The sequence below is a fragment of the Gadus morhua genome, chromosome 12 (assembly GCF_902167405.1).
Source record: "Gadus morhua chromosome 12, gadMor3.0, whole genome shotgun sequence".
NCBI classification, from domain to species: domain Eukaryota; kingdom Metazoa; phylum Chordata; class Actinopteri; order Gadiformes; family Gadidae; genus Gadus; species Gadus morhua.
The window spans coordinates 13,793,988-13,821,819 of NC_044059.1; the positions used below are offsets into that span (position 1 = coordinate 13,793,988).

The 27,832-nt window shown below is 43.3% G+C and overlaps 2 protein-coding genes across 2 annotated transcripts; one reads left to right on the forward strand and one right to left on the reverse strand.

The window, feature by feature from the left end:
• Positions 1 to 7,805: 7,805 nt before the first annotated feature.
• LOC115555345 (uncharacterized) lies at positions 7,806 to 16,783 on the reverse strand. Its single transcript, XM_030372158.1, has 3 exons — positions 16,643 to 16,783; positions 9,154 to 9,868; positions 7,806 to 8,310 (listed from the first exon to the last, which is right to left on the reverse strand). Exons 2-3 carry the CDS (start codon positions 9,856 to 9,858, stop codon positions 8,047 to 8,049), a joined length of 969 nt encoding a protein of 322 aa, XP_030228018.1. The 5' UTR covers positions 9,859 to 9,868; positions 16,643 to 16,783; the 3' UTR covers positions 7,806 to 8,046.
• LOC115555882 (sterile alpha motif domain-containing protein 9-like) lies at positions 12,757 to 27,505 on the forward strand. Its single transcript, XM_030372926.1, has 4 exons — positions 12,757 to 13,011; positions 13,102 to 13,425; positions 17,070 to 17,415; positions 23,319 to 27,505. Exons 1-4 carry the CDS (start codon positions 12,757 to 12,759, stop codon positions 26,903 to 26,905), a joined length of 4,512 nt encoding a protein of 1,503 aa, XP_030228786.1. The 3' UTR covers positions 26,906 to 27,505.
• The last annotated feature ends 327 nt before the right edge of the window (positions 27,506 to 27,832 follow it).

Sequence of the window (27,832 nt, forward strand, 5' to 3'; positions counted from 1 at the left end):
AACCTGGCTCGACAGAGCCGCAACTCGCAATCAGAGTTAAATGGTACCACGAAGCTCACTTTAGATTCAATTAGTTGAACCAGGTTTTCCGCTTTAGGTTCAGTGCGCGTTCAAGTGAAAGGGGCGTTTTTTGCGTCATTTTTCTCACCTTTACGATAGATCAAGCAGTCTATATGCGTATAAGTGAAAAGATTCTGCATATTGTCTGTAAAATAACTATGCCAAATGCAGAATTGTTCGCCATTAATCCAAATAGAATGATGATGATTTAAAAATGCATAAGCAACTTCCATCCTGCCTTATTCTATCATTTAGGGAATTCACTTTAAATACACCCTATTTAAGAAATGTATAGCATGTTTTCGACTGCTGAGAGGTAGCGGCTGTAGCGTAGTGGATTAGTATAAGACCCGAACGCCAGCGACCGGGGTTCAAATTCGCCGGTCTATCATCATGCATTTTACCCCCATAGATGTGATGCCAGCCCGGCCTTGAAAATATGGGTTCAAGTTCGAAATAAGCACAAAAATATAATTCCATAAGCTTTAGTGAATAAGTATTCCATATGCATGAGAATTAGGACTTTTTTAAGCTTCACATAAATTCGCGTCACTTGGGAGTCGAACCCCCCGCGCAGAAAATCAAGACTGACGCGCTACCTCCACTCTAGCACTCTGTCACTGAGACACAATGCGCAACAGTAATCATTGTCTACATAAGGTCCAAAAGGACGATCAAATAACGAACACCCTCTGATGAGAATCTGTATCTCTCATGAAGAACCCCAATTTCGTTGTTTGCACAATGACAATAAAGTCTGAAATCTGAATATCGTCAGACAATGCCAAGGGATCGGTTCTGTCCCGTAAAACCCTTGTCTCCGGAGAGACGCCTGTACGAGAAATGCGCCGGGGTCCACGGGAACACCCACAAATGGTGACGCCATTGTCAGAGGAGGGGCTAGGAAGCTGCGCACGCCGATTTAAGTAGCCGATCTCCGGCTAGACTAAGCCGAAAAACTGCTCCCGACCAGGTTTGGTTGCGAGCATAAGTCACCATGGTGATACAACGACGCTAAAAGAGATCGACTTTCGTGGTACAACTAAGCCAGGCTTGGAGCTCAACATACCTCGCTAACCCTCTAAGCGAGCTTCGTGGTACAGGGCCCAGGTGTTTTAAAATGATACCAAATTTATTTTCGATTATTCCAACGGCAGAATACAAGGCACAGGGAACTTTGAGGTGCGTAACCGCTATTTAGAGGTGCGTAAACGCTATTTCCTAAATTCCAGAGGTGCGTAAACGGCGTTTACGTGCGTTTACCCTCCACTACAGCCCTGGTAGCCACGGAGAGCTGGCATCTCGTCGCATACTTACGGCATCGATAGGAGGGGGCGCTGTCAGCAGACTATTATTTAGACAAATTATTAGCAAATTTCAATCTGACAATTTGACCGGAGAGTTAGAAAGGGCGTATCGCGCTTCTGCCTTCTCACACCGCGAGACAGGTTTGTGGCTTTGAGTGTCGCAATTTCGGTTTCGATAAGCGTATAGTTACAGCCCTAGTGGTTGTTGATATAAATATTTTTTGTTAAATAAATGTAAATAATGTTTTTAAAGATTATACTTGTAATATGTTCAATCTCTCCTTATTTCCCCTGCTCATTAATGTGCACAAATGTACTGTATGTATGTTGCCAGTAGACACCAAGAAACCTCCCGGCAGGGTGCGCTTTGCGAGCACACAAAAAAACATAACATTTCACCTCCGCTGCTGTAACTCCATCCTAGGGGAAACACTGTTCATTATTTTATTAGGGGTCCAAGCCAACAGGTTGGATCCCTATTGTTTTTGTAAGGATTTTTAGGGGTCCAAGCCAACAGGTTGGATCCCTATTGTTTTTGTAAGGATTATTATTAGGGGTCCAAGCCAACAGGTTGGATCCCTATTGTTTTTGTAAGGATTTTTCTTTTTATTATACTACCTCCCCCTAGAAGTTGTACCACAGCCCAAACCATAAATGGTGCCGACACGCCAATTGCATGACTAGATCCAGGTCCGGCACCGCTACTCAGATAACCAAATCCAGACACGTCGGTCACTAGGTGGCGCTATACCAAGGAATACGCGTTTGGGGCTCTAACTCCCACACCGAACCTCCCACAGTCAAAAACTTGTACCCACATATTCACTGGAGTCTGCTGCATCTTTTGGCATAGGCCACGCCCATTTGCGTCTATGAATATTTTTCGCAAAATCGCGAAAACCGCAAAACTGTTTTTTCGCTACTCCTCCCACATTTCTCGACCAATCAACACCAAACTTTGCACACGGCATCTTCAGACGCACACGCAAAGAAACCCTCTGACAGTTTTTTGATCCGACTTTCGACGACGAAACGGTAGCGTTTTGAATATTGATTTATTAGCTAAATTTGACGTGGAAAATCCAAAATCCAAAAAAATCCAAAATTAGACATCGGATCGAGTCCACATTTAACACACATGTCGGGGCTAGCCTTTATTTCGTTCGATAAAAAAATCGGAAAATTTCGCCATTAGGGGGCGCAATAAACAAGGAAATTGTATATCTTCTACAAAATTTAGCCGCGAAAACGCTACACTGACTTCTCGCTACTCCTACCACAGTCAAATCCTTTGTATCCACAAGTTCAGGGTAGCGTTTTGAACACATGCTTCGCGTTGTGCCGGCGAAACGCACATTTCTTGTCGCGTTGTGCCGGCGAAATGCACACTTCTTGGACCCCTGCATAACTGCTTGCAGTTCTAGTTATTATTATTAGGGGTCCAAGCCAACAGGTTGGATCCCTATTGTTTTTGTAAGGATTTTTATTATACTTCCCGCGCTAAAAGTGGGCCCACAGCCCAAACCGTAAATGGTGCCGACACGCCAATTGCATGACTAGATCCAGGTCCGGCACCGCTACTCAGATAACAAAATCCAGACACGCCGGCCACTAGGTGGCGCTATACCAAGGAAAGACGCGTTTGGGGCTATAACTCCCACACCGAACCTCCCACATTCAAAACCTTGTACACACATGTTCACTGGAGTCTGCTGCATCTTTTGGCATAGGCCACGCCCATTTGCGTCTAGAATTTTTTTTCGCAAAATCGCGAAAACCGCAAAACTGTTTTTTCGCTACTCCTCCCACATTTCTCGACCAATCAACACCAAACTTTGCACACGACATCTTCAGACGCACACGCAAAGAATGCACGAAACACTCTTTTGATGCGACCTTTGACGACGAAACGGTAGCGTTTTGAATATTGGTATATTAGCTAAATTAGACGTGGAATATCAAAAATCCAAAGAAATCCAAAATTAGACATCGGATCGAGTCCAAATTTTACACACATGTCGGTGCTAACCTTAATGTCGTTCGATAAAAATTTCGGAAAATTTCGCCATTAGGGGGCGCAATAAACGAGGAAATTGTATATCTTCTAATTGGCTGAAGGAATGTTCTTCAAACTCAAGGGAAACCATCAAGGGGCAAACCCGAGTCTATATAGAAAATATGGCCAAGAATTATTAATGTGGGCGGGAGTTATTTGGCAAAGGAAAATTGTCTTTGGAAGATTTCGCCACAGGGCGGCGCCAGAAAACTACGACATTGTCTATCTCCTATTTGGCCAATGTTCTGAAAACGCGTTTTAGGCTATAACTCCCACACCGAAGCTCCCACAGTCAAAACCTTTATATCCACATGTTGTTCACGGTAGCGTTTTGAATACTTGCTTCGCGTTGTGCCGGCGAAACGCACATTTCTTGTCGCGTTGTGCCGGCGAAATGCACACTTCTTGTTAGGGGTCCAAGCCAACAGGATTGGATCCCTATTGTTTTTGTAAGGATTTTTTTTATTATTATTATTATTCCCCCCTAGAAGTGGGCCCACAGCCCAAACCGTAAATGGTGACGACACGCCAATTGCATGACTAGATCCAGGTCCCTGAGTTCTAGGCAGACGACAAAATCCAGACACGCCGGCCACTAGGTGGCGCTATACCAAGGAATACGCGTTTGGGGCTATAACTCCCACACCGAACCTCCCACATTCAAAACCTTGTACACACATATTCACTGGAGTCTGCTGCATCTTTTGGCATAGGCCACGCCCATTTGCGTCTAGAATTTTTTTTCGCAAAATCGCGAAAACCGCAAAACTGTTTTTTCCCTAGTCCTCCCACATTTCTTGACCAATCGACACCAAACTTTGCACACAACATCTTTAGACGCACACGCAAAGAATGCATGAAACACTTTTTTGATGCGACCTTTGACGACGAAACTGTAGCGTTTTGAATATTGGTTTATTAGCTAAATTAGACGTGGAATATCAAAAATCCAAAGAAATCCAAAATTAGACGTCGGAACGAGTCCAAATTGTACACACATGTTGGTGCTAACCTTAATGCCGTACGATAAAAATTTCGGAAAATTTCGCCATTAGGGGGCGCCATAAACGAGGAAATTGTATATCTTCTACAAAATTTAGCCGCGAAAACGCTACACTGACTTCTCGCTACTCCTACCACAGTCAAATCCTTTGTATCCACAGGTTCAGGGTAGCGTTTTGAACACATGCTTCGCGTTGTGCCGGCGAAACGCACATTTCTTGTCGCGTTGTGCCGGCGAAATGCACACTTCTTGGACCCCTGCATAACTGCTTGCAGTTCTAGTTCTTATACTTCCTACCAAGAAAGTGGTACTACAGCCCAAACCGTAAATGGTGCACACACGCCAATTACATGACTAGATCCAGGTACGTGAAGACTATGCAGACGACCAAATCCAGACATGCCGGCCACTAGGTGGCGCTATACCAGGGAATACGCGTTTGGGGCTATAACTCCCACACCGAACGTCCCAGAGTCCAAAAACTTGTACACACAGATGCACTGGAGTCTGCTGCATCTTTTGGCATAGGCCACGCCCATTTGCGTCTAGAATTTTTTTTCGCAAAATCGCGAAAACCGCAAAACTCTTTTTTCGCTACTCCTCCAGCATTTCTCGACCAATCAACACCAAACTTTGCTCACGGCATCTTCAGACGCACACGCAAAGAAACCCTCAGACAGTTTTTTGATCCGACTTTCGACGACGAAACGGTAGCGTTTTGAATATTGGTTTATTACCTAAATTTGACGTGGAAAATCAAAAATCCAAAAAAACCAAAATTAGACATCGGATCGAGTCCAAATTTTACACACATGTCGGGGCTAGCCTTAATGTCGTTCGATAAAAAATTCGGAAAATTTCGCCATTATGGGGCGCAATAAACGAGGAAATTGTATATCTTCTAAAAAATTTCGCCGCGAAAACGCTACACTGACTTCTCGCTACTCCTACCACAGTCAAATCCTTTGTATCCACAGGTTCAGGGTAACGTTTTGAACACATGCGTTGTGCCGGCGAAACGCACATTTCTTGTCGCGTTGTGCCGGCGAAATGCACACTTCTTGGACCCCTGCATAACTGCTTGCAGTTCTAGTTAGGGGTCCAAGCCAACAGGTTGGATCCCTATTGTTTTTGTAAGGATTTTTATACTTCCCGCGGTGAAAGTGATACTACAGCCCAAACCGTAAATGGTGCACACGCGCCAATTGCATGACTAGATCCAGAATCGGCACCGCTACTCAGATAACCAAATCCAGACACGCCGGTCCCTAGGTGGCGCTATACCAAGGAATACGCGTTTGGGGCTATAACTCCCACACCGAACCTCCCACATTCAAAAACTTGTACCCAAATATTCACTGGAGTCTGCTGCATCTTTTGACATAGGCCACGCCCATTTGCGTCCACAATTTTTTTTCGCAAAATCGCGAAAACCGCAAAACAGTTTTTTCCCTACTCCTCCCACATTTCTTGACCAATCGACACCAAACTTTGCACACGACATCTTCAGACGCACAAGCAAAGAATGCATGAAACACTTTTTTGATGCGACCTTTGACGACGAAACTGTAGCGTTTTGAATATTGGTTTATGAGCTAAATTAGACGTGGAAAATCAAAAATCCAAAGAAATCCAAAATTAGACATCGGAACGAGTCCAAATTGTGCACACATGTTGGTGCTAACCTTAATGTCGTACGATAAAAATTTCGGAAAATTTCGCCATTAGGGGGCGCAATAAACGAGGAAATTGTATATCTTCTACAAAATTTCGCCGCGAAAACGCCACACTGACTTCTCGCTACTCCTACCACAGTCAAATCCTTTGAATCCACAGGTTCAGGGTAGCGTTTCGAACACATGCTTCGCGTTGTGCCGGCGAAACGCACATTTCTTGTCGCGTTGTGCCGGCGAAATGCACACTTCTTGGACCCCTGCATAACTGCTTGCAGTTCTAGTTCCTATTATACTTACCTCCCTAAAAGTGGGACCACAGCCCAAACCGTAAATGGTGCCGACACGCCAATTGCATGACTAGATCCAGATCTCTTCGGACTATGCAGACGACAAAATCCAGACACGCCGGTCACTAGGTGGCGCTATACCAAGGAATACGCGTTTGGGGCTATAACTCCCACACCGAACCTCCCACATTCAAAACCTTGTACACACAGATTCACTGGAGTCTGCTGCATCTTTTGGCATAGGCCACGCCCATTTGCGTCTAGAATTTTTTTTCGCAAAATCGCGAAAACCGCAAAACTGTTTTTTCGCTTCTCCTCCCACATTTCTCGACCAATCAACACCAAACTTTGCACACGGCATCTTCAGACGCACACGCAAAGAAACCCTCAGACAGTTTTTTGATCCGACTTTCGACGACGAAACGGTAGCGTTTTGAATATTGGTTTATTAGCTAAATTTGACGTGGAAAATCAAAAATCAAAAAAAAAAAAAAATTAGACATCGGATCGAGTCCACATTTTACACACATGTCGGGGCTAGCCTTAATGTCATTCGATAAAAAATTCGGAAGATTTCGCCATTAGGGGGCGCAATAAACGAGGAAATTGTATATCTTCTACAAAATTTCGCCGCGAAAACGCGTCACCGACTTCTCGCTACTCCTACCACAGTCAAATCCTTTGTATCCACAGGTTCAGGGTAGCGTTTTGAACACATGCTTCGCGTTGTGCCGGCGAAATGCACATTTCTTGTCGCGTTGTGCCGGCGAAATGCACACTTCTTGGACCCCTGCATAACTGCTTGCAGTTCTAGTTTGTATTCTTTTTGTAGCTTTAAATAAAGCCCCTTGATCAATTTAATTACTAACTACATTAAAAAGTATTTCTGCTCAATTTAAAAGGTTGAATCTCCTCGTGACTGAATGTTTATATACAGTGCGCAGGCTGTATGTGCGCAGGCTTGATGCGCTACACTTTTTTCTTTGCAGAACCAGCGCCTTGAATATTTACTACAGCGTTTCTACAACTCAATGCGGTTTCGGACCCCCGTACAGATCAGTAGCTTTACAGTTTGTTTGTTTGTTTGTTTAAACTATTCACGTCCTGTTTACCTCTGCTTCTGTCCCGGAGTAACTATCACCTGGCTGAATATAACTATTTCGAGTTTGTGGCAAAAGTGAACTTTCTAAAGTTGGGTCGGAGCACACCGAAGCGAACAGAACCAGAGTTCACTCTGAAGCAGACCGGGTTTGGTGGATTGGTCATCAGGCTTCGGATGAGCATTCACAACGCTCTAAAATAACCGTACTATCGGGGAAATCCCCCAGGGTTTGATTAATACACACCAAATAGGTGTGAGAGCACCAGTAGACTTTCAGGAGACCAAGAGCTAACACATATTCTCTGACAAGTTAATGTATACTCATAAATAATTTAATTTTGTGTTGTGTGATGCCTGCCAAGCTTTATATTAATCGGCCAAATAAAATTCCACTTGGCAAATGGTCTGTAAACACTAGTGGAAACCCTGGCCCAGGTCAACAGATTATTCAGGGGAATTCTAAGTTCAGCCTTTACAAGGGAGGTTCTCAGATCAGATCTCTTTATCCATTTTCTGTTTCAGGTCAACCTTAAGATCCTGGCGAGGGATCATCGGTTAAACCCGCAGCATGGCCTGCAGCGCCGTGTCCGGTCCGTAGTGTTGTAGCATGACGTCAGCCAGGTCTGTGGGGTCCTTGTCTTCCAGCCGGCTCTGGGGGATGGCATCATTGGAGCACATCCTTAGCTCTCTTAGATGGAATCTGAACTTCTTCAGATCACCCTTCCCCAGATCTTCCAGGATTCCCAGGAGCAAAGGTAGCGCAGGGTCCAGTTGGACAGGGTCCGGTGGCCCCGGATCTCTAGTGGGCAATGGGGCTGTCTGCAGAGACACAAAGACACGCAGTCACCATACCAGCCTGCTTCCTGAGGAGAGACGTGAGAATAAGGATCTGTATAACCTGAACGCAGCACAACGGGGCATAATAGTGCTCTCATAAACTGTCACTATGAAAATATCATCCATCCTTGTGCCGTGTGGAGATTACAAAATCCGGCTTTACTACAATTATACAATCTATTAAATTAAAGTGGTAATCTTGTTTGTTCTCTTCGCTATGGCGATAAATAAGCACTAGTCCTTAAGAGGGTAGACTGAAGCCGTAGACTGACTTTGTGCACCATTGTGAACAGTTAATTCTTTGCTACCGTTACCACAATTTTGTTCAAGAGTTCGAGGCGTTACATTTTCTTGAGCTATCACCGTCCTTGTGTGTGAATGTTATAATGAGAGGGTGGGCGGAGCTACAGCATCAGATAGGGTGGGCGGAGCTACAGCATCAGATAGGGTGGGCGGAGCTACAGCATCAGAGAGGGTGGGCGGAGCTACAGCAGCAGAGAGGGTGGGCGGAGCTACCGCAGCAGGGTGGGTGCTCGGTGTTGATTCTGTGGCGCTGCGCCACACATTGGTCTATGTATGGGAAACACTGCTTCCTGTAAATTTTACTCCAAAGGAGGAATGAAAACGAGATCTTGAGGAGAACCACTTTAAAATATACAATATGACCAGCTTCAGAAAAAAGTGAATTTTTTTAACTAATTACATGAAAAAGTGAGATTAATTTGTTCGAATCCAACTGATCTAGAGACCGAAATTATTAACATGAAAACGTTTGTGATGATTAATTCAAATCTAAATTGTGATGCAAGGACTAGGCAGTCTTACGGTCGTTGTCCTGTGGGCCTCTCTCCTGGGGGCCTCTCTCATGGGGGCCTCTCTCATGGGGGCCTCTCTCATGGGGGCCTCTCTCCTGGGGGTCTCTGTCTTCTGCAGAGTTGGGATCGCCGCCTCGCTGGCCTTCTTGCCCTTTTTATGGGGTTTCTTCCTTGAGCGAGGCTGTGAGGATGTAGCAGCCTCTTCTTGGGATGTACTGGTGTTCACGACGGCATTCAGGACAGGTTCAGGATTGTTCTTCAAACCTCGAAGCATTGCCAGAATCTTCACAGCAGGACCAGTGGGTACTTTTAGGTCTAGAAAGTCCTGCTTCTGGAAACACACAAGACAGTCCCCAGAGACGTGTCCCTCTAGGAGCTGATCTGCGTGTTTGCCATCTATCTGTGCGTACTCTGTTATCCACTGGTAAACCTGCTCTCTGCTCCATCGCTCCACGTACTCTGGAAACGGAGACTGAAAGGTGCGGCCTTGCTTCAACAGTTCCAGGTGTGCTGTAACTTTAACAGCGTGTTCTTCGGTCAGATCCAAAATGTCGCCCTTGTCAAAGTACTTGATATACTCTCCTAATACCTCTCCCTCAAAGAACCTGTGAGCGACAGTCGGGCTGACTTTTACCCGAGTTGTCAACCACTGACAAACCTCCTCCTTCGTCCATTTCTCAATCTCCGGTTCCAGCTCAGTTACAGCGTTGTCCATTTTGGATCACCTAGAGTGAATAAGAGTTGACAGTGAGAACACCTCTCTCGCTCTCATTTTAGATAAAATTCTTCCATGTTTCATAAAAGGGCTGTCAATTGATTGCAACAAATATTGACATTAAATCAGATCAACCTTTTCTGGGAAAGGGCCCCAAATTATTTATCTATTTAATTACAGTTTAAAATTATGTAATTGTTGCTTCATCAGTATCAATAAAATAGATTAGTTGTATTTTGCAGTCTATGCATGTATTATATATTATATATATAGCCTATTTGTTTTGTTAAATGTCATGAAGCCTAATAAGATACATTATGTACAAAGTTATAGCGTAATATAGTTTGGGGTGTAACACGGGTGAACACAGATGCCACAGTGGCTGACACGATAGTGACGCTAGCTCTAAAATCAAGAGGTTTCCAGTTCGATTCCGTCCATGGTCTGATTCATTTTTGCTCTTATAGTCCAGCTTATTGATTCAATCAGCCCCTTTTGAACATTTTAGTATGATTTAGTACGATAGTATGATAATTAAAGAACGTAATGACGGGCTGCGACACCTGGCTGGCTGCGGCTGGCTAAAGCGTCGCAACCGTCAAATCGCCAGCCACCGTCACCACCATGGCTGCTACCAAACCAGCTGTAGCTGGCTGCTTTCGGTCGCAACCAAAAGCCTATTTAATCAAATAACATCTTATTAAACAGAACAAATATATAGGGGGTGCTTTATTACACTGACGCACCCACCTGAATATTTGTTCTGTTCAATAAGATTATGTTTAGGGGCGGGACCATAGTTTCCGTTGTCCGGTAATTACTGGTCATTGACCGGATTTACATGAGTAGGACCAAAAATTCTAAATGTCTCCGGCCAGAATGACCAATGGAAATAATTCTCTCAGCACAATTTGAATTGTGTTTAAATATGGTACATTGGTCATTTGTTTAGCCAATTCATGTAAAACAATGCGGGTCGGGCCGATATTTCCCACCACTATCCTCGAGCCGGGTCAGGCCGGGCCTTTGATCGAGCGTTTGTGGGGTTTTTTTAATCATTACTTTATTGGCCTAATCTGAGGAGAAATCAATGCCATAAACAGAAATATTATAGGCCTTTATTACTCGGGTCTTCTCAATGCCGTGGAACGCTCCATTCACTTGCATGGGTAGTAGTCCGGTAACTTGTCAACCCCAGCATCTTCGGTTGCTAAGCGACGTCAACGTCTTATAGCGGACTATTTCACTGCTGATCAACACTACGAATGCTGCTTATGAATAAATTGTAAAAAGATACACCATGTGAAGTTATTTTTTCGTTTCAGCAAGTAGTCGTGTAATAAGCGGGATAATGTATAGAACGTCGCCGGTCATTATCGAAAAAAAGCTTATTTCCCGATAATGACCGGCGTTGTATACATTATCCCTTACATATATATTTAGCAGAGTAGGCCCAAATAACAAATGTGTACAAAGTTACACATGTATTAAAAAAAATTTGGGTTGAAATCGGGCACGGACTCATCATCAGATGCCAAATATCGAAAGAAGTAAAAAAAAAAAAAAGTAAAAATGAAACCTTCCAGGTCACATGATGATTCTTTCTAGCGGAGACACTGGGCGGGACAGAAGCTGAAATTCAGTTCAATTTATGCAAATGAGCGCGTCATGCAGACTGCGGTCGGCCATGTGATTGGACAATCGACCCTCAGTGAGTGTCGGCGGCGAATGTATGTCAATTTCGCCTTCATGCCAGGGATGGGCGATATGGCCTAAAATCCATATTGCGATATACATTGCAACCTATTGCGATAACGATATATATCAAGATATATAAATCATAATAGAACCATTTCAGAACAGGTTACATAGACTCTAAGGAAAGCCAAACTGCTAAATGTATAAAACAAAAGTAAGAAACTTAGTATGTCGTTTTGAGAACATTTATTGTGCAAAACTGTAATCATACAACATAATGTTGTTGCTGCAGAGACTTTAACAAAGAAAAAAATCTTCTGTGTAATGACGTATACTTCTCTTAATGAAATTAAAACTGGTGGTGTCTTGTTAATAAGGAAACGGATACTGTGAATTGGGGAAATACGTCCAGTATTAGGCATGGCTATTTTAAATAAAGAAAAATCTTCCAAGAGTGTGCACAGATACTAGATATTAAAACATAAAAGTGCAAAATGAACGCATACAATTTTGAAATGAACATGAAATGAGCGCAATCACCAGCTCCTCCGTTTCGCTTTCAGCCATATTTACTTAGATGACGACGATGCGTTGAAGCCGGTTGCAGCTCATGGCTCTTTAAATTTCGCGGGTCGCGGACGATGCGTTGGAGACGGTTGCAGCTCATGGCTCTTTATATTTCGCGGGTCATGGATAGATCGCGTCAAACATGCATTATCGTGATCGAGCAATATAACTAAAATCTCTATCGTAGGCCATTTTTTATCGTTTACATCGTATATCGTTTATATCGCGCATTCCTACTTCACGCTATGACTCTTTCCACGCAATCCTGAACACATTCCTCAAATTGAGACAAATTAAAGCCAATTCTAATTCACCAAACAGCTGTAATGTTAGAGATCGTGAGATCCCCAAAATTGACGTTAGACGTAACACCTAAGACGAAATTGTGATGCTATCGTTTGCCTTTGTAATCTTGGATATTTCCTATTTATTTTGTTTGATCATTAGGCTGTGTTAATAGGCCATCACTGTAAATAGTTAATCCTTCTTAATAATGCAATTAGGCCTACTCTATGCAACGACGCAATAGCCATCCCTCTCCAGTGTCTCCACTCAGCGCTGAGTCACCTGGAGAAAGAGGGGAGCTACGTCAGGATGCTCTTCATTGATTTCAGCTCAGCTTTTAACACCATAATGCCAGACATTCTGATCCCCAAATTAATCAACCTGGGGCTCCCACCACCCACCTGCTCCTGGATTAAAGACTTTCTGGTCAACCGACCCCAGCAGGTGAAACTGGGTCCTCACCTCTCCTCCTCCCGCACACTCAGCACTGGCTCTCCCCAGGGCTTTGTGCTGAGCCCACTACTCTACTCCCTCTACACATCAGACTGCAGTCCCACCCACCCAGAGAACATCTTTGTCAAATTTGCTGATGACACAACGGTGGTGGGCCTTAATCGTTTTTAACGGGGGAAAACAAGGCGGCCTACAGAGATGAGGTCCTGAAACTTGGTGAGTGGTGTGTTCACCACCAAGACCAAGGAACTCATCCTGGACTTCCGACGGAACAGAGCCCCCCCTGCCCCCCTGTACATCAACGGTGAAGGTGTGGAGCGAGTGCAGTCATTCAAATTCCTCAGAGTCCACATCTCTGCTGATCTCTCCTGGTCGGTCAACACCTCAGCGCTGGTCAAGAAGGCCCAGCAGCGGCTACACTTTCTGAGGGTGCTCAGGAGAGAGCATCTAAACGCACATCTGCTGGTGACCTTCTACCGTTCCACCATCGAGAGCCTGCTGACCTACGCTGTGTCAGTGTGGCACTCCAGCTGCACGGAGGCCGACAGGAAGAGACTGCAGAGGGTGGCAAAAGTCGCGCAAAAAATCATTGGCTTCCCTCTGCCTTCCTTAAAGATCCCATGCCATGCTATTTATGGATGCTTTAATATAGGTATTAGTGGGCTACAAACACAGTATTCAAAGACGTCCCCGAAATTCAGCCGTGGTGCAGAGTTACAGCCACTCCAAACCAGTCGCACATTGAGCTTCCCCCAAACGCGCTGTTTCGGTGGGCGTGTCAAGGCAGGTCAAGGAGGGGGGTGGGGGTGTGGCCCTGAGCAGCTTGTAGCCACAGTACAATGCGCTCTGGTTACGGTGGGCGTGTCAAGGCAGGTCAAGGAGGGGGGTGGGGGTGTGGCCCTGAGCAGCTTGTAGCCACAGTACCATGCGCTCGCCGCTCTGTTGACGGTGGATGTATCGCAATGGCTCGTAGAAACCCATATTATACATAGATATCTATATAATATAATATAATATAATATATGATGTATATTATCACCTGGCCCTGCATGCGCTCTGTTTACGGTGGATGTATCGCAATGGCTCTTATAAACCCATATTATACATAGATATCTATATCATATAATCTATAATATATATTATCACCTGGCCCTGAGCAGCTTGTAGCCACGGTACCATGCGCTCTGTTTACGGTGGATGTATCGCAATGGCTCTTAGAAACCCATTTTATACATAGATATCTATTTCATAATATATATTATCACGGCCAAAAGCTGTGTGAGCCTCCAGACGATCAAACGACCGCGTCTTCTTCAGATTGATGTGGAAGTGGAAGAACCAGAGACGTCGGAGAACCCGACGAAGTCCTTTGCGATTCATTATATCGTCTGCACACTGGTTTTGGCCGTGATAATATGTATTATTTGATATAGATATCTATGTATTATATGATATTATTTAGATGTAGAGCCCCAGGACTGTAACGCTGCTGGAGTTGTTATTAGGATCTAAACAACACGTCGGACTCTCGTCTCTGGTATTTCTACAACGAGACTCGTAGTGGGGGTTATCTCAGCCATGGTTGAGAATGAATTGGGGGAAAGGAACTTTGGCTTTGACTCCCTGAAGTACATGAACCACGACATGGAGGAGAAGGGGATTGTTGGCCGCGAATGTATCCCGCTTGAGCCCTGCTTCCCGCCGCCTCGGCAGCGGTCAGCGCTAATCCCCGCCTCCTGAAGCGGTGGTCCATCGGCAGCGAGGCTCCGGCGGGAGACGACCGCGGTCAACAATCCCTTTCTCCTCCATGTTGTGGTTCATGCCTACTTCAGGGAGTCAAAGCCAATGTTCCTTTCCCCCAATTCATTCTCAACCATGGCTGAGATAACCCCCACTACGAGTCTCGTTGTAGAAATACCAGAGACGAGAGTCCGACGTGTTATGCGCCATCACACCAACAGCAGAACGGTTATCCAAATAACAAGGGGGTGTACAACACTTGCGTTACAGTCCTGGAGCTCTATATCTAAATAATATCATATAATACATAGATATCTATATCAAATAATACATATTATCACGGCCAAAAGCTGTGTGCACGTCCAGACGATATAATGAATCACAAAGGACTTCGTCGGGTTCTCCGACGTCTCTGGTTCTTCCACTTCCACATCAATCTGTAGTAGACAGAACCGCGCGCTGCCTGCTGCCTGCTGCCGGCGCAAGGCACCACCGCCCGGCTGCCCGCTGCCGGGCGGTGGTGCTTCGCGGCGGTGGTGCCTCGCGCCGCGGCAACCGGCGGCAGGCAGCATGTCGCAGTTCATGTACTTCAATGTCGTTCTGCCATTGCATTCAAAATTCTGTAACTAGCCTGTTACTACTAACTAAGCAACTACCATACACGTATTAGCATTTAGCACTAGCTCAATCACGACTCCTTCAGAATTCTTGTGGGTGGTTACGAACCAACCAAGTGGGCAGGGCCATGAATAATAGTTTGACAACGCTACGTCACAGTGTCACCTTATCCAGATTGGCTCATTTCTTCTGCCTTTTTCCTTTCATTGCCTATTGCATTCAGCAGACACACTGCATAGATTTCAAACTTACCACAGCTCACAAACTTATTCAGACCTATGTTATTTAACAAACAACAGGAAAAATGTGATTTTAATGGCATGGGCTCTTTAAGCACGATCTACGGCTCCCGCTGTCTCAGCAGGGCCAGAGGCATCCTGAAGGACCCCCCCACCCCGGCTACCATCTCTTCAACCTGTTGCCCTCTGGCAGGCGCTTCAGGTCCATATAGGCCAGAACAAATAGACTCAGGAATAGCTTCTTTCCGAAAGCTGTCACCTTACTGAACTCAGATCTGCACTGATCTTTGTTGTCTGTTTGCAATGACGCAATAGCCATCGCTCTCCACTCAGCGCTGAGTCACCTGGAGGAAGAGGAACTGTATATTTAAATTTTCATTTATTTTTATTATATATTGCTTTTGTATATCATTATATATTCGATAACTATGTGTGCACTTTTAAGGAGCTTCTCGTTGCATTTTGTTGTACTTTGTAGAATGACAATAAAGCTTTCTATTCTATTCTATAGCTCCAAAACTAAACACCATACATTTGACAACATAATGAATAACACACACAGGCGAATCCGAGAAATACGTTTGACTAAAGTTAGTTTAATGTACATTACATTTTAAGTTACCTTCCCTGCGATCGCGCCGACAGATGCAGTCACGTAACCAATTTTGGCCTTTTTGGATTGGATCAGGGACTTAACCAACGTGATCGAATAATCTCTATGAAGGTCTTATTGTAGCAAGTCTTTAGCCTGCTACACTAAAGTCACAAATTGGTAACAGTAAATTTGAATCGCGTACCGTCGCACCGCATACTCGTGGTGAATCTCATATCCTGGTATGAAGCACTTCCATCGACAAAGTGGTGAACTCCCAAAAGCTGCCACTAGGGAGTGCGAAGCACGGCCAGGAGGTTGGTTGGGCGCGCCTAACCTTAACCGCGTTAAGGTTTCCACTCAAATCCAGTTAATTACATATAATGATAATATAATAATAATAATTATATTGTTATTCTATAATATTATAATGGTTCTTTCCTTAACTCTTACTCTATTCTAGAAGTTGTTTGAATCGCTGAAACACTGCACAAGTTAAACTAGTTGCCTACGCAAGCCTACCCCGACTTCCTGAATATAATGTAGGCCTAACATGGATAGATACATATATAATAATATGGACTAGGCCTACCTTTCTGCCTCCTCCTCGGACATCCGGAACCTAGAGGAACCCGCTGGGTCGGGATGAACCATGTTTTGCTAGGTTAAGGCTTCATGAACTCATCTGTCAGATCGACGCGTCCGCACCATGGTCCGCACACTTTGAACTTCCTAATCCATGAGAGGACTGAGTCACGTGGTTTTATCTCAGTCAAATAGAGCACAACAGTGACCCCGCCCCCTTTATGAACGGCTCTGGTTACTCCAGGCGAGGTCCCGGTCGGAGAGGTCCTGACAGGATAGGGCAAGAGGACATGGCCCGTGTGGAAACAATCAGGATTCAACAAATCACAAATGAGCAGGTATGTTTATTTCATGTCATACTTTAACAAAAGAAAATCAGGGGAGCCAATTGTCAGTATAAATGTGTAATAAGTAATTGTACATTTCCTGACCAGGTTCGAATCAGAAACCTGAACCTAGAAGCTTCCCACCATCTGATGGAGCTGTGTTTGGAACGGGAACCATCCCTCATCTTTGACCTCCTGGCCGCGTACATCCCTCATCCCACATCTGACCCACAACAGCAAGCCTGGTGCATTTGCACCAAATGCAAGGAGTTGCCTACGGATCTAGAGAGGAAATGCTGTGGACAACTCCTGGACTCCTGTGTCTCCATGCTGCCTCACATGGACGCATACATAATGCAGGGGGGGGGGTTCTGCGGCTGGCCAGGAGGATCTGGAATGATGTCCGTGCTGTGGCTGACCGTCCAGACCCAGGGGAGGACAACAAACAGTTTAGGTCTGCCCCTAGTGGCAGTTTGTTGTTTGGCAATACGGAGCACTGGCTCGGGGACACAGGGTCATCATCCCTAGTTGTTGTGTCTGGACAGCCGCGTGCCGTCCATATGTACGGAAGCCGAGAACGGCCATCGATTATTTTATTTTTTTATGCACTGTTATCTCGTGATAACGACTTATTATCTCGTTATCTCGATATAACAAAGATCGTTTTCTCGTGATAACGAGATATTTTTTCCCCTTCGTTTTCTCGTGATAACGAGATAGGACTCGAGGACTAATCTGAAAGCCATCTCTTACAGAAAGGCACAATGCAATTTCTGCCTGTGTTAGACCTTGGTTGAAGTAGGTCCTGATGCGTTGATCAATAATGTGATCTGCCATTTTCACCTCCCTGGGACACACCTGGATCAGACAGTGGAAGCTCTCGTAGGCTGAAATCAGCACGATCACATTAACCAGCGCCAAAAGTCTGTCTGTTATATCGAGATAACGAGATAATTAATTCGTTATCACGAGAAAACGACCTTTGTTATATCGAGAAAACAAGATAATTAATTTGTTATCACGAGAAAACGACCTTTGTTATATCGAGAAAACGAGATAATTAATTCGTTATCACGAGAAAACGACCTTTGTTATATCGAGAAAACGAGATAATAAGTCGTTATCACGAGATAACAGTGCATAAAAAAATAAATAATCGATGGCCGTTCTCGGCTTCCGTACATATGGGCAGGTGGGGCGGCGAACTCCCTGCAAAAGCATGCTCCCAAAAAAAATAGTTCCTCAGTAAATCATTGCTCCAAGTTTATTTTTAATAATGTCATTAGCACATTAACGATCTATAGTTTCTGTAGGCTTTCAGACTATTTTTGGTCTGTTGATATCAAATTGATGGTGGCGATTCTAGTTGAGTTTAACGTGTCATGCAATGTGGGGCGGCGGAGCTCAACGACCGCGTCCCTCCGTATGTTTCTCTCATAACCCTGCAGGCTTCAATAATAATTGCAATCAGCGCTATAAGACGCACATATGGTCGTAAAGTAGTCTGCCCCATGGTAATATTCTAGGACTGTTGTTGTTTAAAATCGAATTACTCCGCCTGTATCTTTCGGCATTGAAGACTATTTATTTATTTATTTCAGCAGGTATTCAAATTGCATACCTGATTTCCTCAGCTGTTATTGAGAAATATCTGATTTAAAAGTGTTGTTATTAAGAGATTTGCACACATCGTTGGGCCAAGTTCCAAATCTAAGGTCTGCTTGATTGATGACTTGTATTTCTATTTTTCATGTATTTGCAATGCACTGCGCTAAGCCTGTTGTTAAAATAAAATATGGAAGAAATAACTTCCCTATAAAGGGACATCATATGACGAGTGTTGCGGATGGCATTTCAAAAGCGTGCAGTAACATTAGGCTATTAGTTTATTTTTAATTCTTACTCACAATTAGTTTAGATAACATGTTTTAATGTAGCTCAAAATATGTAAAAAATATAGATAAATTGTGGGTGTGGTCATACGCCAGCAGTTTCTGCCACACCAAAATGAAGGGGCACCGCACGCTACTGGTATTGGATGTGTTTTAATAAAGCGCATCCAATACTAGGAATATCCGCTGGTGACGCCACTGAGGCTATAGTAGGCTAACGAAGCTCTACGAGTACCCCTGGAGTCCTCGCGTTTTCACGACGTTCGTTATCTGCTTTCGGTGAAAACTGTACGATGTTCATACGACGAACTTCACGATCCACTTACGCCCCGTGCCCACTACATGCGTCCGTTGCGTGATCCCCATTGACTTTAATGGGGACGGACGCGCAATGCATTGTGGATCCGTCCGTTCCGTTGGAGCCTTCGGCTCAGTCAAAAAGTTGAAAAATGTTCAACTTTTTCGGCAGCGACGGAACTGGAAAACGGGAAAACGGGTCATCTTGCATCGCAACAAGCAGGAAGTAGCGGGAAGAACACGGCGAAGCGATTTGATTGGCTGACGGATGCCTCTGCAAAGACTACTCCCCCATCAGTCAGCCACGCCTTCCCACGTCCGTTGACTGAAGGAGGTAGTGGGCACGGGGCGTTAAGGCCTATTTGGTTGGCGGTTGCCCGCTTGCCCGGGGCAAGTAAAAAAAAATGTTTGGACAAGTTGAGATTTTTTCTGGTTGCCCGAACGGGCAAGTGGATTTTGGGTGGATGTTAATATAAAAGCTATTTTTTCAAATGTTTTTAGAAACGGCAGAACAACCTTTTGTTCCTCAAAACCACACAAAATAGAAGTATTTGCAATTGATCAGCGCGCTGTCTTCTCTTCTCTCGGAAAAGCGAGTTAACAGACACGCATCGCTTCAGTGCGAATATAGCCCCGCCTTCTGTCACTCACTCGCAGTGCGGTCTCTGGCAGTGATTCGCTAAAGGTTAGCCAACACAGCTAGCATCTCAAGTGCAGCACCTCCGCGAACGGTTTAGGTAGAAGTTAAATGGAGTAGTGATGGAGGAGTGCAGTTTGGAAGTACTTTGGATTGAGGCAAATTATCAAGGAAAGTCAAGAACACGGTTTTGGGTTTCATAACTGTGCACATGCACACAGCAATAGCGATCTTTTTCACGAAATTGGACCCTCACAAACTATATATTACATGAAAGCTGAGCCTCCACTTATTCCAACAGTCCAAACCATATCATTCTGCGACTAAAACTCGCAAATAACAACTTAAGAAGAAACGTCCCCTTTTCTTTTAACAACCAAAAATGAAGTATTACCTTTGTGATTTTTGTCCACAAAGTTGATTCTGATCTAATAAAACCACCATAAACAGATTATCCAGTATCTCGGCCAAATTTTGCAACTTAACATGGTGTTTTCAATCAATGAATAAGAGAAGGTTTCTTAGGAAATAGGTAAATTGCCTTCAATCAGAAAACATATTCTTCAGCGCAATCTAGTGGCCATATATTTATTTGCGAGTGTTTGGCTTGGTGCATTCAATTGCCCTGAACTTTAAATAGAGGTGTCAAGTGTCAAAATTGTAAGATATCTACCTTTATTTGTGTCTCATAGTAAGACAGCGCTCCCAACTGATAACGACCAACTGATACTGATAATTATTTCAGGTGGAAATGTTATCTTCCACTTATGCTGTGTTCCATGGCTTTATTCACTTTAACCAAGTATTATCCCCATTGAATATTTCACTTGCACAACAATCTTTCTTTTGGCCCAAAGATGACATTATCGCCCTTGCAGTTGTGGAGATATAATCTATTTACTTTTGTTATGTTCTTTCCTGAACAAAACTTTTCCCCTGATATCAAAAATGGTATAGAATATCGATCTTTTTCCAGGAATAGTATTGAAGTTAGAAAATCCAGTATCGTGACTGACAACCCTACTAGAAACGCGATTGTGATTATTCAGTTAGAGCTACAAGAAACTTAAAAGTTAAAAAGACATATCTTTGCTACTACCTCTGACATTTAGTCATGTACATTTGCATAAAATCATGCAGGTCTACATATAACTTGGCGATAGCTTTAATAGGTTGGAACGGCGGACTGAAATCACTTCATGGCACGATGTGAGCGCTCGATAAATAAGTTAACAAAGAGAAGTTTGTTATTTTTTATGTGCTGAAGCTAACATTCAGCTTCAGTCTGAGCTAGGAGAATTTTTCTGAGCCCCCCCAAAACCAGGCCGGGTGCCTGGCAAAAAGAGGCCCGTTCACGATTCTGATTATAATTTGGGCAAGTGAACATTACATTCAGGCAAGTTGAACCTGACCTGTACTTGCCCGATGGGCAAGTGCTTTTGAAACCTTAGTGTCAACCCCTGCATAAGGCACTAAGTCCCCTCTGCCGCTCACACCCCCCTGACACTTTTAATCAGCTGAGGGCGTTTGCCTGAGTCTCATAGTATTAGAACATGTTGTACTTGTTTATTAGCTCACGTTGTTATGGCAATGAATACGCCCTCAGCTGATAAACTAATGCCAGCTTTTTTTTTCAACAGAAAATTATCACCCATATCAACATATATTTGATATTTTCTGCTCCTTGCACCTAATCATGCTTATCATGCTACGCAGCATTACAAGGCTCTGCTGACTAAAACATGAATCAATTCAAGAAGAGGCATATATAGAATCGTCTTGTGGTCAACTGTCATTTAATAGACATCTGACAGATTATGTCAAGGTTTTAAAATTATAGTATTATTATTACCAGGTCACGTTATAACACAGCTGGAAATCGTGGATTTTCTAATAAAGACTAGCTAGCCTCTTTGACAGGCAAAACAGCAGAAACGATGTTAGTTGCGCTCGTGCTTCATTTTTGGTTTTGTCAAACAGGAGACGCCCACCCACCAATCCGAGGTTAGAGATTCCTGAAGGAAGGTTGCACTCGATTTCACTAGCCCATTTGAGCCTGTTCATTAGTGTACAGCATCCATCCTCTCATTGCTTGTGTAAAAAAAAACAGTAGAATATTAGATTTGAGGACGAAACGATAGGGTGGGCTAAGGCAAGTTTTTTTTCAAAAAGGTCTAGCTTCGCCACCGATGGCAACGCTATTGAAATTGTTCCTAAATGAAAATCTTAAAAAATAAGAGATATATTTTTCAAAATTAAAGGTTGTAGTAGGACGATGAAGAGGCCATGCCTCTATGGAACAAGTTTTGTGGCTCTAGAGTCAATAATGGCGACGCTATTGAAATTTTACCATTGTGGTCGTTTTCAGTTTTGCACTTTGCATACGGTCGCTAAGCTCGCGGCTGAAAGCCGACTGCTCGTAGAAGCCAATGCAATTCACCGTTGCTAAAGACGGCTCGAATCCTAACGCGAAACCGCATAGGTCCGGATAGATTTGAAACCACCTCCGAGGGTGGTCTCAGAAATGTGCGGTTTCGGGATCCGCCGCCTCCGTCTGGACGGTCGGCCGAAATGCACAAGACTGCGCAAGACTCAAACTTGCACAAGATGCGGTTTCACCAAAGATCGTCTTTGTGTGGACTTGGCCTGGTACAGAGTCTAGCCAACTATAGTTGTGAAGGAGCCCTAATGGTGAAACAGACGGCCCTTAAAAAATAGTTTAAAACCCCAAATACCAACTCGGAGGAGACTCAGAGGAGGAAGAAGGTGAAAAAACACGATGCGTATATTAAACATGTAGGCTCTTTCTACATGCGCCAATCAACTGTATTTCATATGGCTGTTAAATTGTACATTTTCTGGTAAATTTGAATCTAATAAATTGGCTAACTGATTAGCTGGCAGAAAATAAGACCATGACTAAATCACAGGTACATGTTCAATAAAGGTCATCTCATCAATTTACACAAATTGTGACACTTTGAGTATCGCGTAGTAAAGGAAAAATAACAAAGTGATGATCACATGAATGTTTCAGGTTTGTGCCACATGGTGAATGAGCAGAGATGGAGCAACCAGTAACTAAATTTGAAATTAGTAGTCTCAAGATTTTCTTGAGTGCATCAATGTGGATTAATTATGATAAAAAGAAAAATCTTAATGCCACCCTGTTGTGTTATATCTTATTAAATACTTTATTAATAGTTCGTACAGCCTAATGTTTTTCTGGCATAAATGTTTCCCAACCCTTGATTGACAACACAAGTAAGTTGCAAGCCACTGTAGTCAGAAAATAAGGATTGTTAATAACCCCAAACGGCATTCATGTAGCTTTTCATATGGCAATGTATCGCAGAGAACAAAACTACACCAATAGGTTCAGCAATTCATTTATTTAATCGTTAAGAACTTTTTGCTCTTTATCCCCAAATCATGGCAACTGTTGATTGACTCATGCCTTTATGTTTTGATATGAACATAGGTCGACTGAACCAGCAGTGTGGCCCAAAGGAAGGTTTGAGGATTGAGAAGCTAACCAGGGGGAGAAGCTGAAGAACTTGCTAACTTGTGGAGGGAACTCTCTTGGCTACTATAATGAATATGTTGTTGTTGTGAATAAGAGTGCTCCACAACAGTTGGAGTATCTCGAGTTTTTGAAGACGTTGAAACTGTTCTGTGTTCTAGACTTCGACCCAAACTCGGCAGCTATCGACGGACTCTGCTTTTCCTACGGAGAATCACGGGTGGCCAATAAGCATGAGCCAGCTCTCTATGTGGGAGAGGCCGGGGATGTGATTAAGAAACTGAACCTTTACAAACAGACCAGCTGGGTGTTCTGCAATGGACGACAGGACGTTGACAGTGAGTCCTGCAAGGTGTTTGACTACAAGACTTGGTTCAGAAAAGCATGCAGAGATATGGAGCAATTCGTTTCATTTGTTTGTAAACCAGAAGTTCTCTTACAGGCCAGAACTCTCATTATCTTTCTTCTCCTTTCCCCCGTGTTGAGTGAGAAAGACCCCATCTTCGATGCGTACAATGCCTTCTATAAAAACACAGAAGGAGAGAACATTATCAGTATCTGTGAGTCTCAAAGCACTTTTGAGAAGTGGAGGCTGTTGGTGGAGGGGAAGTGTGACAGTGACATCAGCCAGCAGGCAGTATGGGAGCTGAGCCTGAGTGAGATCAATGGCACCGTGAAGGCTCTGGGACCCTTGGATCAGTCATCTGATACTTGGCTACTTCCCTCGTCTGACTCTTCCGTCATTGTTCTGACGCGGAAGCAGAAAGACCTGATGACTGCTCTTGATATTTTGTGTCTAAATCAATGTGAGAAAAGGGACGAGGAACACAGCGAATTGTTAGACGATTTTAAACTCAGAGTTGAAGAAGAATTTTTCAGAGGTGGTAAAGTGAAATGGTGGAACTTCTATCTTTGTGAGAAACCCAAAGCAAAGCCGTTCATCAAAAGAGACAAATATGAAAAGCTGGAGAAAATGATCAAAACTCATTCAGAAAATTCAGCAGACGTGTGTAAACTGCTGAACCTCTTTCACCATCCCGGGTGTGGTGGCACCACCCTAGCCATGCATGTAATGTGGGGCCTCCGTCAGCAATTCAGATGTGCTGTTTTAAAAGACAACACTTTGCCACAGACAGAAATCGCCATTCAGGTCAGAAAGTTAGTTATGTTGAATGAGAAACCATCTCCAGTTCTGTTGCTGGTTGATGATTCAAAGGACAATGTGAATGCCCAAAATCTTGTGACGTGCATCAAAGTTGCCATTGAGGAGAGCTGCTTAAGCCGAACTGCTGACGCACCGACCTGCCACGTTATCATACTTAACTGTGTTTGTTCTCAAAACCCACAGGACCTCTACCATCAACACTCTACACCAAGTGTGGTTATTACTAGTTCCATTACACCCAAAGAACAGGTGGAATTTGAGGAAAAGCTTCTAGAGCTCAGAGAAACTCATACAAAACCTGAAAACTTCTACAGCTTCATGATCATGAAGAGTAACTTTGACCCTAAATATGTTGAAGGTCTTGTTCATAATACCCTGGAAAACTTTGACTTCAGCACAAAGAAGGCCCAACTTTTTGGCTTTCTTTCATTATTAAAAACGTATGTGTTTGCATCTGAAATCTCTATCTCACTCTCCGAAGAGTATCTGGGACTTAAAATGTTCAACTGGAATGAAGACAATGTTCTGGAGAGAATGAAGCCATATTCAAATTTTCTCATCATAGACCGAGAGGAATGTGGAGGGTATAAATTTTTGCGCATCCTGCATCACTCCATTGCATCTGCCTGCATTGAAGAGCTGGAGAGGACATACCACTTGAAAGTGAGTCACATAATTATGTCAATACTTCATTGTGATCTGTTTTTCACGACCAAACCCAAAATCGGCAAAGGAAATCTAGAACGATCCATTCAACGTATTCTGATTGAACGGCAAAGCAGAAAATATGGGGATGAAAGAGATACATTTTCTCCCCTCATAGAGAAAATTCATAAACAGCAGGGTAAAGAAATGATCCAAGAAATCTTTACTAAAGCATCTTCCCGGTTGGTTGAAAGTGCTTCAATTCCACAGGCGCTGGCAAGGTACTTGTACCTCAACGAGCGTGATTTTCCGGAGGCGTTGAATTGGGCAGAAAAGGCGAAGAACATCAGAGAAAATTCCTATACCGTAAATACGATTGGACAAGTGTACAAGAACCAACTAAAATCCAACATACCAAGTAAAAAGAATGGTCCACCTTGTAATCCAGAAGACTTGGACGCAAATATTAATTCATCAAAGAAGGCTGTCACTGCTTTTAAAAGAGCCCAAGAGCTGGCAAACACAGAGGATGAACTGAATGAGGCACCGTGGGATGATGATGAATCTGAAGACAACGCTGCCAAATCATCGTACAACTTTGTTGGCTATATGGGGGTGCTGGAGGTGGCTTTTATGGTATATGAAATGTTGAGCAGATTGCCCTTCTTTGAGGAGAGTGACCCATCGAGAAAAAAGTACCTGCAGAATTTTCTAAAAGAAAGTCTCCCAATCACTAGTGTGCACATGGAAGATAATGAAGTCAATAACCGTTACATTCAAGTCATCAAAGCCCATCAGCTGTTTCTCATTAACCTCAAACCCGAGGTCAAAGAAATATTTGATATCCTTGATTGCTACTTCACATACACAAAGGGAAACAATTCAGGAAAATATTATTCAAAAAATCGGCAGCACATTTCTGATCACCATAACAAGTTTGTAAAGCTTTTTTGTGCTTCACCTGAGGAAAGACAACGAGAAAGAGACTGCAATCCAAACCTCAATGTTAAGATGCTGATTGAGGAACGGAGAACAGTGCTTGAGGAGATGCATGCTGACACTTTCGCTGGGATACTGCAGCACTTGGACAAGAGTGCTGACGCGGTGGAGAAAATTGTAAAATGCTACGCCTACATCCAAGAAAATGAGCAGCTTTCTCACCACAGACAAAAGACGAAGGAAAGAATCAACTTCATTTGGTCAAGCGTTATACTCTACCTGCTGGAACCCAAAAGTAAATGTGTGAAAAGTTACACTCAACTCTGCAACCTTCTTTTGGAAACTCTGCAGCAAGTTTCATTGGATTATCCCTTCCCTGACCCATACTACCTGGCACTGCTGTTGTTCTGGCCTGTTTCACCACAAGAAACAGAAATCAGGACCTATGTGACTGCAATCCAAAAGTCCTCTCGCAAGCATCTATCTATATTGTTTCGAAAGAGGAGTACTGTTTCCCACTTTTACTTGGGGAAGGAGAATGGGCTTGCAAGACTCGTTTCCAAACCGAAACTTGATGAATGTTTCACTATACCTCGCAATGCCTTGGTAAAACTTTGGCTAACCGGGGACATATTTAGGGAAACGGAAATAACAAGCCGTCTGCAGCGTGTCACTGGACTGATTGAGAAAGGAGAGGTGTATGCCATTTACGGAAAACTACAAATCCCAGTGCGACCAGCATACATTGGTACAACAAGGAGCGGATTAAGCACAGAAAAGGTTTCCTTCTACATTGGATTTGCTATCAATGGCCCCCTTGCTTATGATATCCAGTTTGAAAACTAGCACCAGAAGGTCCCTCAAAAATGCTCATGTAAAGACCAAAACCTTTCAAGAAGCTTTACAGACTTTACATGTCTGGTTTGCAGCTCCTCTGAGTCTGAAAAGAAATAAAATAAACTTCTTGTTCTCCTTCATTTTAAATCATTCATCCACTTCTATAAAATTAGTCAGGGGAAAAAAACCCTCTATTTTATATTTTATGATATTTTAAAGAGTAATCTTTTATTTTGGTAAAATAGTATTATTGTATTTTAAGATATTTTAAATAGTAACATTTGTATTTTAGGATATTTTCAAGGCTTCCATTTAAGCCCCACCCCTAAATATGCAATCAGAAATATGGGGATGCCATCGATGCTACGTCCATATTGTTTAGTCTGTTCTTGCTATCATTTATTTTGAATGACATAACTGGTTCACTCATTTGTACGTTGAACGTTAGTATTGTGTACTCATTATTTTAAGTTGATCTTGTACTTTTCTTAAGATATTTTATGTATGAATTCTTCTTGAATACATGTCTGGTTACTTCTTATTTAGTTTATTTTTTAGCTGCAATAAACGAGGAAATTGTATATCTTCTACAAAATTTCGCCGCGAAAACGCTACACTGACTTCTCGCTACTCCTACCACAGTCAAATCCTTTGTATCCACAGGTTCAGGGTAGCGTTTTGAACACATGCTTCGCTTTGTGCCGGCGAAACGCACATTTCTTGTCGCGTTGTGCCGGCGAAATGCACACTTCTTGGACCCCTGCATAACTGCTTGCAGTTCTAGTTTATTATTATTATTTGTTAGTCATTGTTAAATCATATCTAGACACTATTTTTTTATGTTGAATTATCTTTTTATGAATTTATATTTATTTTCATGACTTTAGTCTTCAAAATACACGTTATCGTTTGTACATTTTGTGTATCGTGCTTTAC

Excerpts from the sequence above, each read along its gene's own strand:
- LOC115555345 (XM_030372158.1), bottom strand. The coding sequence starts at position 9,858 with ATGGACAACGCTGTAACTGAGCTGGAACCGGAGATTGAGAAATGGACG. Across the intron at positions 8,311-9,153 it reads AGGCCCACAGGACAACGACC|ACAGCCCCATTGCCCACTAG; the intron begins GTAAGACTGCCT and ends GTGTCTCTGCAG.
- LOC115555882 (XM_030372926.1), top strand. The coding sequence starts at position 12,757 with ATGCCAGACATTCTGATCCCCAAATTAATCAACCTGGGGCTCCCACCA. Across the intron at positions 13,012-13,101 it reads TTGCTGATGACACAACGGTG|ACCAAGGAACTCATCCTGGA; the intron begins GTGGGCCTTAAT and ends TTCACCACCAAG. Across the intron at positions 13,426-17,069 it reads ACAGGAAGAGACTGCAGAGG|GTTCGAATCAGAAACCTGAA; the intron begins GTGGCAAAAGTC and ends TTTCCTGACCAG.